The sequence below is a fragment of the Chionomys nivalis genome, chromosome 10, assembly GCF_950005125.1.
Source record: "Chionomys nivalis chromosome 10, mChiNiv1.1, whole genome shotgun sequence".
NCBI classification, from domain to species: domain Eukaryota; kingdom Metazoa; phylum Chordata; class Mammalia; order Rodentia; family Cricetidae; genus Chionomys; species Chionomys nivalis.
The window spans coordinates 48,265,947-48,278,088 of NC_080095.1; the positions used below are offsets into that span (position 1 = coordinate 48,265,947).

General features: G+C 43.5%; 1 protein-coding gene across 1 annotated transcript in view; it reads left to right on the top strand.

Annotated features, from left to right (window-relative positions):
- The first annotated feature begins 353 nt into the window (after window positions 1–353).
- The window catches only part of LOC130883136 (coiled-coil domain-containing protein 170-like), a 31,792-nt gene continuing 20,003 nt past the window's right edge, over window positions 354–12,142 (top strand). The window contains exons 1-2 of the mRNA XM_057783378.1: window positions 354–491; window positions 6,006–6,134. Coding sequence (XP_057639361.1) covers window positions 354–491; window positions 6,006–6,134 — 267 coding nt within the window. The remainder of the gene's footprint in view (window positions 492–6,005; window positions 6,135–12,142) is intronic.

The window sequence follows — 12,142 nt, forward strand, 5'->3', positions numbered from 1 at the left end:
ATAATTGGCATTTCTGATAGACTGAAAAAATTGAAAATGAGGAAAATTCACAGGTCATAAAGTTATAACATAACATTAGGAATGACATAAGTGTGTGTGTGTGTGTATTCGAATGATACTTCAACCATTCTACACTCTCTTTAGAAACTAGGTCTTCAAGAATCAAGCTCAGCAGGCAGCTCCTCCTGAGGCCTGACTACGCACTGAGACACTTCTGGAACTTTCTGGCCATCTTTGCTGTTGGCTCAGGCCAGGCTTCATCACCTCCTCCTGAGTGCTATACAGAAACTTCCCTTGGAAGCATCGTGGGTCACCATTAGCGGCTTCATTTCACCTTTTCTTATATCTCCAGCATGGCAACGCCATTCCAGTCTTTAAGTCACTCAGATCCAGGAAGGCTTGCTAACAGCCAAACCAAAGAGTCCTGTGAGACGGAACCATCAGAAACCGGACACCTATCACATCTATCAGCTCAGGAAAATGTCCCAGGGGTGAGTGGTACCCTAGTATTTGGTCCCCATTTTCCGAAGGAAGAAAATATCACTTGGATGCTGTTGAGAGCTAGCCTAAGGAAGGGGAGGTTCACTCCTGGCTGCCCATTCACTGGTGAACTTACCATTTCTTTGCTAGGAAATCACACAAGATAAATTCAGGGGTCTGCTGGCAGAGTTCGGCAGGTAAAGCTGCTTGTGCATCAGCCCAATGGCGTGAGTTTGATTCCTTCCACAAGGTGGAAGGAGAGAACCAACTCCAGAAAGTTGGCCTCTGACCACCACATGCAATCAGGGGCACACGCTCCATCACACACATGCAAGCAAACGCAGAGAAAAGAAGAAAAGGTTAAACATCCCACTTTTGTTTGTTTTCTGAGACATAGTCTCACCAGATAGCCCAGGCTACCCCTCGCATTTATGTCTACTTCTACATCACCCTCTAAGGTGCTAGAACCGTTGGTGTGAGGCCCTGTACCTAGCTCTGATTTTTTGAGACTGTCTGTGTGACCGACCTGACGTTATGCAGTCAGGCGATCTTCACACTTAACGCTGCCTCTGTTTCCCTAGTGCTGGGAGTACAGGTAGGCCGCCATACCAGGCCTCTCCCACTTACATTTTTTAAATTATGTCTCTTGTGTGTGTGTGTGGTGGTCAGAGGACAGACAACCTGTGAGAGTCAGTTCTCTCCACCATGTGGGTCCCAGGGACAGAACACGGGTTTTCAGGCTGAGCAGCAGCTTTCTTTACCTGCTGAGCCATCTGGGGTACCCTGCCCCTGGCTGATTCCTCAGTATAACAAGAAAACGTGAAACAACTGGATCTAGCGAGACCTCCAGTAAGTTTTGGGTTTGCCTTTTTGGAAGTTCTGTTTACCAGTGCCCATTACTCCCAGTTCAGAATCTCTGACCATTATTTTGTAGATTAGGAAACCCCACTTGGGATCCACCATGGTGATTTAGTAGCAACACCAGATGGTCCAGTTCTATCTCTTTGGTGCACTACAGTGCTGCTGGGTTTACAGGCTGGTTTTGTGACTTTAATGGGAATTTTTCTGGAGTTTAAATCTTCTCAGAGCAAATGATAACCCTTCCATTTCAAGAGCACCAGAAAGATGCACCCAGTTGAATCCTGAGCTGAGAGTTGGAGAGATGCAGATGGAGATTTAAGGAAGTATTATATTTTCTATGATTTTAAATGAAGACAAACCTAATTAGTGTCTTTATTAGGAAAAGCAACACATTGCATTAAAAAATAAATGATAGAAGCCAAGTACCTAAATATGACATGATGAAAACGATTATTTTGTACATTAATTAAAAATTTTAAGTAAGTGACATAATACGAAATGATACTGTTCTTCAATCTTTAGCAGTTGAATTCTTTCCAAATATCTCAGTGCTCCCGAATATGTCTGGGAATTTGAAAGCACTTGGTGTGGTTGGAGGTACAGCTCACTTGGTAGAATGCTTCCCTGGAATGCAGACAGCCCTGGGGTTGGATCCTCAGTTGGGGCACACATGCCTGTAACCCTAGCATTTGGGAATCAGAGGCAATAGGGTCAAAAATTCAAAGATGTTCTCAGCTATATAGTAAGTTTGAAGCCAGCCTGGTCTACATGAGACCTAGTCTCAAAACAAACAAACAAACAAACAAGACATTGCCATTTTCAATATTTTATAATGAATATAAACAGTATAACATTTATATTAATAAAGCAATTGTCATCTTATTTTTAATTAATTTTGTTTAACTATGACATCATAACACAAGAGGCCTGGTTTGAGACCCAGATTTCAAGCAACATACTGTAATGCATAGTAGTATATACTTATCATCTCAGCTGCTTGGGAGACTGAATCACCAGCAGGGTCACTGGGATTCACAAATAAGTGTTCATCCTGGGCAATATAGTGAGTCTGTGTCTCAACAGTAAAGTCAAAGGAAGCAGTTCATTTTCTTTGAGAGCAAGTATTCTTAAGATCTAGTTTGGGGCTTGGTGGTGGTGGCGCATGCCTTTAATTCCAGCACTCGGGAGGCAGAGGCAGGTGGATCTCTGTGAGTTCGAGGCCAGCCTGGTCTACAAGAGCTAGTTCCAGGACAATCAGGGCTACACAGTGAGATTATGTCTCTAGATAAATAAATAAATATAAAACACTTTTAAAGAGAAAGAAAGAAAACTTGTTTGTATTAGTTACTTTTTCTGTTGCTATGATAAAATAGCACAACAGAAAGAAACTTGTGGAAGAGTTTATTTTGGCTTACGACTCTGGAGAGTAAGAGTCCATCATGGTGGGGAGTAATGGCAGCAAAGCAAGCAGGTATGACGGCAGGAGCAAAAGCTGAGCGATCACGTGTCAACCATAAACGTGGAGCAGAGATCCAACTGAAAGTGGCAGGAGAACTTATCTTCACTGAGTCCTCCCACAGGGAGGAGCTTCCTCCAGCAACACCTCCCTATACCTCTCCGAGCAGCGCCACCACCTGGGGACCGTGTTCAGATGCTTGAGTCCAAGGGGGCGGCATTCCTTGTTCAAACCACCACACTGCTTTTCTGGTGTGTGTGTGTGTTGTACATTGTGATGTGTGGTGTATGTCCACATGTGCCTACACAGGGAGTTGGGTAGCCTCCTCTGTCACTCTCTGTCTTATTCTTTTGAGGCAATGTCTCTCTGAACATGGTTGCTAGGCTAGAAGCCAGCAACCTCAGCCTTCCTGTGTCTGCCCCATCAGCCCTGGAAGTAACTGCTGGACCATCCCTCTAGCACAGCCTTTGCTAACAGCCAATTAGCACTCCCATCAGTTACTGCTATTCTCTTTTTTTTTCTGCATTCCCTCCCCACTGTTTTTGGTAACATTCTGTGGTTGACCTAGCATGTCTTCTCCTTTTTGTTTGTTTTCTTTTATCTTTAGAAATGTTTGAGTTCTTTTTGTGGTTTCTTTCTTTCTTTCTTTCTTTCTTTCTTTCTTTCTTTCTTTCTTTCTTTCTTTCTTTCTTTCTCTCCTTTGGTGGTTGGTTGGTTGTTTTGAGACAGGGTTTCTCTATGTAGCCTTAGCTGTGCTTGGCTGTTCTGGGACTCACTCATTAGACCAGGCTGGCCTTGAACTCAGAAATCTTTCTGCCTCTGTCTCCCGAGTGCTCGGAGTAAAGACATATGCTTGACAGAAGCTTTTTAAAGTAAGGACACATTGTAGTAAACTCAATGTTTGTTTGTATAAAATGTCTTTATTCTATTCTTTTGGTTTCTCTGGTTTTATTTTCCTTTTTTTGTTTGTTTGTTTTTGAGACAGGGTTTCTCTGTGTAGCCCTGGCTGTCCTGGAACTTTCTCTGTAGAACAGGCTGGCCTCAAACTCAGAGATTCATCTGCTTTACCTCCCAAGTGCTGGGATTAAAGACCTGCGCCACCACTGCGGGCATCTATTCTTTTTTTTTTTTTAATATTTATTTATTATGTATACAACATTCTTTCTGTGTGTATGCCTGAAAGCCAGAAGAGGGCACCAGACCCCATTACAGATGGTTGTGAGCCACCATGTGGTTGCTGGGAATTGAACTCAGGACCTTTGGAAGAGCAGGCAATGCTCTTAACCACTGAGCCATCTCTCCAGCCCCCGGGCATCTATTCTTAATCTTAAAACATAAACTAGGCATGTAATCCAAGTACTTGGCAGACAGGAGGGTCACACTATAAAGCTAAACCTTGTCTCAAACAAAAAAGACCCAAACATAATTTAATTCAGTATAATATACTAGGTGACATTTCTGGTATTTCATTGATTTTTAGGAAATACTTTTATTTTATGCACTGTTGTAAATTTGAAAGTTTGTTTCCAGCTAAGTATGAACAATATGAACTGTCTCCTCTTTAAGATAGCACCCAACTGCCAAGATAAGAAAATACGGGGCTGGAAAGATATTCCCTTGGTAAACTGCTTATATCGTAACCACGAGGACCTGAGGTCGGTTTCCGACATCCACATGAAACCCACAGGCACAAGCCAAATGTGCTTATAATTCCAGCACTGTAGAGACTTACACAGACAGGTCCCTACTGGACGAGCAAAAAGCTGGTGAGAGACATCTCAAAAACTAAGGTGGACAGCACCTAAGGAAACATATGCAAACACACACACACACACACACACACACACACTCAAAAAAGGAAAATATTAAAATATATACTCTCAAAATGGATGAAAGATGATACTTTTTCTTAGTACATTAAAGTTACCATTCTGCTGCTTTCCAGTTTCTGTGTAATTAGTGAGAAATCACTTTGATTGTTGTCTGTAATTATCTGTCTTATGTCTAGGCTGCTCTCAAACGCAGCACGTAGTGAGAATGATCTGGAATGTCTCTTATCTTTATCCCTCCACCTTCTGAATGCTAGGATAGCAGGTGTATGCCGCCATGCCTGGTTTTCCACTAGCTACCTTTTTCCTTCCTTTTCTTTTTAGAAACTACTTTTTTTTTTAAGAAAAAAATATTTATTTTGCGTGTGTGTGTGTACATGAGTATAGGTGCCCTCAGAGGTCAGAAGAAGCAATCAGATCTCTTGGGTAGAATTGCAGGTGGTTGTGAACCACCCAGGTTGGTTGCTGGGAACTGAATTTGGATCCTCTGGAAGAGCAGCATAGTGCTCTTAATATCTCTCCAGCCCCTAGGGACTATTGCTCACTTTTTTCTCTTTAGATATATTTTATGTGCATGAATATTTTGCTTTCATGTGTGTATTTGCACCACATGCCTGCCTGGTGCCCTTGGAGGTCAGAAGAGATTATTTGATCCCCTAGAACGAGTCGTCTCTTTAGAACCTGTTTTTTTTTTTTTAAATTATTACAGCATTTATATTTGTGTGTATGTGTGTGTGGTGTATGTACACATACGTGTGCATCAGTGTACATCTGCACATGCGCTTGGAGATCAGAAGAGCAGTTGGGGGTCCTCCTTCATTATCCTCTACTCTATTCCTCTGGGGCAGGGTCACTCCCTGAACTTGGAGCTTGCGGTTGTCTGTCTGTCTGTCTAGGCTAGCAGACTGCCTGTCTCCACTCTCACCTGCTCAGGGCAGGCTACAGGTGTATTCAGGACCAGGACTTGTTACACGGCTGCAGGAATCTGAACTCCTGACCTTGAGCCAGTGCAGCCAGCGCTCTTACCTGCTGAGCCTCTTCCCCAGCCCTCTATAGTGTTAGCAGACACATGTGGAAATGTCTCCAGGGGTTTTCTGTGTTTTCTTGATTCCTGTACTTTCAGAGATCCCAGCACACGATTCAGACAAGCCGCACTTGCTTCTGGCTAGTAGAAACTATTGACAGGTAAGCATTCTGTTTAGAAGAATGTAAAGCAGTTTCCTAGGCCAGCAAGATCCTTGCCATTTTCCTGGAAGCCGTTGAGTTTACTCGCCCGTTTGTCGCTATTCATTGTAAGAGTTTGTGTGGGCTATAATGTTTGTGGGTTTTGACCCTCAGGGCACATACTTAGTTAATTAACTGGCCCTTTCTCTTTATAGGCCCGTTTTGATCCACCTCTTGAAGTGGTTCCTACCAGGAACCCAATCACATACAACAATAAGGCAACAGACCCAGTCTATCCTGACCTTGCCAGCTTGTTGGTGAAAAACAAGACTCTTTTAGCGGAGGTATATGGTTTACAAGAAACAAAACTGTGGAATTACATCTTCTGTAAATGTTTAGGAGAGAAATTTCTGCTAACTGCTAAAGGCACAAGGCATTTTCTTAACTCAGTTTCGTCCCTTCCCCTTTGCATCGAACTCTCTCATCACTGCGGAGCAGAGTTTAGATTCATGTCTTCCTTTGCCACGCCTACAGAGGGAGGCACCTAGTTCAGGGGTTTTTGAGCTGATTGATAGCCAACTTTGGAAGTCAGCATACTGCTTGTGGGATACCACGCTAGAAACTTTTGACATTGAGCCTGGAGAGCTGGCTCGGCAGTTAAGAGCACTGAGTGCTCTTCCCGAAGACCTGTGTTCAATTCCCAACACCACATGATGGCTCTCAACTGTCTGTAACTTCAGTTCCAGGGGATTTGATCCCACTTCTAGTCAAGACACCAGGCAGACACCAGACACACATGTAGTACATAGATACATATTCAGACAAAACACCCACAGACATAAAATAAAAAAATATTTAAAAGTAGATAAAAACTTGTGGCATAATAATAATCAATATGTGTAAGCATCTCTCTCTCTCTCTCTCTCTCTCTCTCTGTCTCGTGTGTGTGTGTGTGTGTGTGTGTGTAATGGCTGAGGCTCTAACCCAGGACTTCACACAATCAAGACAAATATTCTACCACCGAGCTACACTGCCTATCCTAAAAATATTTTTGGTGGAAGGAATGAGTTCTGATTTTTAGTGTCTCCCCTACCCCCACAGCAAATATCCATTAGTTTTATTTAATACTTGGTAAAAATCTGAGTGACGACATACAAACCACATTCATAGGAACTGCCTTGACTTTTACGCCCTGTGATGAAGCCCTGGGAAGCACTTGTAGGAATTCTTTAATTGAGCCTAACTATTCCCAAGGTTTGTTGACAGAGAGACAGCCTTCTAGTAACTGTGGTTGGAGGATCGCTGGTCCTTGTCACCATGAAGGGCTCTCCACTGTTACTTCTGTTCCACCTCTCTGTGGTGACCTTCAAGTAGAATTTTCAGAATGCTTCAAATGGGCCAGCCAGTTGGGTGAGCAAATCTGTCTGCGGCCACATTTGCCTCCACATCGATTATAGCAAAGCATCAGACCAAGGGCTTAAATTACAATGTTTTCTAGCGATCACAGCGGCTAGAAGTATGAGACAAGGTGTCAGTGGGTTCCTTTCTCCTGAGATGTTTCTTCTTGGTTGTAGACAGTGATCTTATCCTGGTGTTTCCCCAGCATCTTTGTTCAAGTCCCCTCCTCCTCCACTCCCCCACCTCCTTTTCCTGTACCTCCTCCATTTCTGAAGATTAATTTTAGTTATATTTATGTGTGTGAATCTGTGTATGTATCCGAACATGCATGCAGGTGCCTCAGGGGGTCAGGAGAGGGGGTCAGGTCTCTTGAAGCTGAAGTTACAGGTGACTGGGAGCTACCGGATGTGGGTGCCGGGAACTGAACACTAGTTTTCTCCCAAAGCAGCAAGGGCCTTAACCGTGGAATCATCTATCCAGCCCCAAGTTTGCTCTTCTCATAAGGAGCTGATGAGTAGCTCAGTGGGTAAAGCTGGTGAGATGACTCAGGGGGTAAACCTCCAGTCCTGATGACCTGGTTCAACTCCTGGTGCCTACATAATGGGAGAGAAAACCAAATCTACAGGTTGTCGTCTGATTACCACATCTCATACACACGAGCAAACACACACACACAAACATGCACACACACGCACACGCGTATGGACACACATTATTTGTACTGCCTTTTTTTAAAAAGAGGACATCAGTCGTACTTGATCAGGAACCTGTCTTACTTAGGGTTGCTATTACTGTGAAGAGACACCACGTCCATGGCAACTTTTTTTTGTTTTGTTTTGTTTTTTCGAGACAGGGTTTCTGTGTGGTTTTGGAGCCTGTCCTGGAACTAGCTCTTGTAGACCAGGCTGGTCTCGAACTCACAGAGATCTGCCTGCCTGTGCCTCCCGAGTGCTGGGACAGGCAACTTTTATAAAGAAAAATTTTAATTGTGACTGCTTATCGTTCAGAGGTTCAGTGCATCACGGCGGGGAGCATGCTGGCAGAAACCGAGACTGCTACCTCTTGTAGGCAACAGGAAAGCAACTGTAACACTGGGTGGTATCCTGAGTATAGGAAACCTCAAAGCCTGCTGCCACAGTGATACACTTCCTCCAACAAGGCCATACCCACTCCAACAAAGCCACGCCTCCTGGTAGTGCCACTCCCTATGAGATTATGGGAGCCAATTATGTTCAAACTAGCACAGAACCACCTTAATGATCAAATTTTTTTTTTTATTTTTTCTTTTGGTCTTTTTGAGACAGGGTTTCTCTATGTAACAGATTTGGCTATTCTGGAACTCATTTTGTAGACCACACTGGCCTTGAACTCACAGAGATCCTCCTGCCTGCCTCTGCCTTTTGGGATTAAAGGCATGCACCACCACATTCGGCTATGTTTTAACTTAATTACTTAAGTTAGAAATATAGCAACTTTATGAGGTGTAACATACTTTCTTTTGGGCCACCAAGCAGCCCCCAGATCAGGACATGAAGACTCATTATTTGTTACAAATTTATCTTAAGCTTGTCCTTTGTTAACTCTTATAATTTGACCTGTTTCTTTTCCAGGGAATTTTGCCTTTGGGCTTTTTACCCCCACCCCCACCCCTCTTTCTCTCTTTTTATTGGTCTTACCTTCCTGCTTCTCATTCCTGGCTTACTAGCAGCTGCTGGCTGCCTGACTTTTGGCCCCAAGTGTGTCCTCCTCCTTTTCCCTCATCTTTTTGTTGTTTTTCTCTCCTGAGCCTAGATTTCTCCTCCTACTTATTCTCTCTGCCTGCCAGCTCCATCTGTCCCTCTCCTGCCTAGCTATTAGCCCTTCAGCTTTTTATTAGACCAATCAGGTGCCTTAGGCAGGCAAGGTGAAACAAATGCATCACATCTTTACATCATTAAACAAATACAGCATAAACAAAAGTAACACACCTTCACACAGTTACAGCAAACATTCCACAGCATAAACAAACGTAACATATCTTTGCTTAGTTAAAATAATATTCCACAACACTGAAGTACTGGATATTACAACTTCAATATATTAACTTGGGGTGCATTCAATTTGTTTCTTTTTCTGCCAAGACTCTTAGTAAAGTTCTTTGCTCTCTCATCTACCAATAGCTCAAATCCAGATTTCACTTAAGAAGATACAGATATGTATAGGGGCTAGGGTTGTAACTCAGCTGGTAGAGTACTTGCCTTCCTGTACAAGGCATAAATTTGATACCCAGTCCCACAAAATATTTATGTGCCTATATATTTATACGTGTATATATTTCTAAGTGTATTTCATGTTTCTTTTTATTTTATATTTTACATTTTAAAAGTGCATTTGCCTTCATGTGGGATGGTACATACTTGTAACCCCAGCATTAGAAGGCTGAAGAAGGATAATTGAATTTGAGGACAGCCTGGCTTACATGAGACCTTGTCTCAAAAAACAAAAATGAAACTAGGGACCGGGGAGATAGCTTAAGTCAAGTGTTTGTCATGCAGTTGAGAGGAACTGAGTCTAGATCCTTAGAACCCCTTTAAAAAGCCAGGTATCATGATGTGTGCCTGCAATCCCCATGGCAGAGGGGGCACCCTCGGGTTTGTTAGCTGAGGGACCTTGCTTAAAAAATTAAGATGGGGGGCAGTGAGGTGGCTTAGCCAGCAAAGGCAGCTAACAATGCAAACCTGACCCTCAAGTCTGACCTCCAGAATCCATGTGTATTAATCACCTTTTTGTTGCTGTGATAAAATGCCAGGACCAAACACAACTGAAGAATTTCTTTTAGTTTCCAGTTTTAGAGGGCTAGATGTCCATAGAGACAGGAAAGGCGCTGTGGCAGGAGCAGAACGCTGACAGTCCCATCTCAACAGCGTATGGGAAGCAGCCATCAGCCAGGAAGTGGGGTGAAGTTAGAGAGTCTCAAAGCCCGCCCCCAGTGACATACTTCCTCCAACAGGGCTCTACCACCTAAAGCTTTCATAACCTCCCCCAACAGCACCGCTACTAGGGGGAACCAAATATTCAGATAGGTGAGCCTTAGCGGCCATTTCTCATTCAAAGCGCAATACCGTGTAAAGATGGACAGGACACGACATCACAGGATGGCCCTCTGACCTCTACATACGCAGATATCACGGCATGTGCACACGACATACACACAAGCACAAAGACAGCAACAATCATAAGAACAATAAAAATTTAAAACATAAAGGGAAGAGCAGTTGAGGCAAGAAAGACAGCTGACATTGACCTCTGGCCTCTACAACACACACATGAACATGAATGCACACACAGCACACACACACACACACATTGTGTATACCCCACCACATATACATGAACATGAATGCACACACACACATTTGTATATACCCCACCACATACACATGAACATGAATGCACACACACACTCACACACACACACACAACAGTGCATGTTTTTTTCTACTTTCCTCCCTTTTTAGACCAGGCTGAACCTCTAATCCTCAGAGCTCTGTCTGCCTCTGTCTGCTGAGCGCTGGGATTAAAGGTGTGCACCGCAACCACCTGGCTCTAATTTGCTTTGCACTGCTATGATAAACATCATGAGCAAAAGCAATCTTGGGAAGAAAGGGTTTATTTCATGTTACAGATCGTAAGTCCATCATAAAGGGAAGTCAAGGCAGGAACACGAAGGCAAGAACTGAAGCAGAGACCATGGAGGAGCACTGTTTACTTACTTGCTCAGCCTACTTTCTTCTACAGGGGTGACACTGTAGTGAGCTGGGCCCTCCTATCAATTGTCCTCCTAGAAAATGCCCCCCACTTGCCTACAGGCAATCTAATGGAGGCATTTTCCTCAGTGGAGGTTCCTCTTCCTAGACAACCCGTAGTTTGTGTCAAGTTGACCAAACAACTACCGTTATTTTTCACATTACCATTATAATTAATAACACAGTAAATGGGTCTTCAGGATGTTAGAACAAGCCAGGCTTAATAAAATAAAACCTATGTGTCACGTTTGATAAGGCGCTAGCAGGAAGGTCTCCTGAGTGATCGGATTTTCTAAAGCATAGCGTAGGGTCTCTATTTGCTCTTGATCTGAAGTAAAGCAAAGACAGGTTTGAGATGAGGAGAGAGGGAGAGCAGAGCAACAAGGAGAGGGGAGGAAGGAGTGCTTGCATGCAGGAGCACTAGGAAAGATCTGCCTTCGGGATCCAGGACTACTCCTCTGCCCCAACAGGCCGTGGCACCTACTGCAGTAACAGGGAGGTGGCAAGAATCATTCTTCTCTACAGTACAACTTAGTAAACACGCTTAAAAGGCTTGGGGTCCAGTTAGATCCGACTTGGATGCAATCATTAGTAGTGCACTCACCCACTGGCATATGTAAGGCCAACACTCTATTTTCACTGAACTATGAGGTGTGAATATAGAAAAGTCTATACTCGTTGTTTAAGGTAGAAGCTCACTAGGTAGCTCAAGATGGCCTTGAACTTGCAATCCTCCTGCTTCAGTTCCCACGAGCTGGAGAGAGCCAGCCTTCTCCTTCCACCATGCGGGTCTTAGGGAGGCTGCTCAGTTTGTTGAGCTTGGCAGTAAAAGCCTTTATGGGCTGAGCCATCCTTCTGACCCTTCAGAAGCTTTTAAACCAAACTGGCCAAGAAAGGTTTCAGGTACCTTAAAGAAAATAAATTAATTATTTTCAAGAATTTCAAAGATTCTCTTTGGTTAGTTGTTTTGAGATGGTGTCTCACTATGTGGTCCTGGCTAGTCTTGAACTCATGGGTTCAACTGATTCTCTTCTTTAGGTTTCCAAGTAGCTCAGCCTGCAGCCATGTGCCACAGTGCCTGGCTCACTACACTGTTATGCCTGGCTTTTAAAGTATTGCTTTTTTTGAAGTTATCCTCTGTATACATCTAGAGGGTTCTTTAGGGTCAT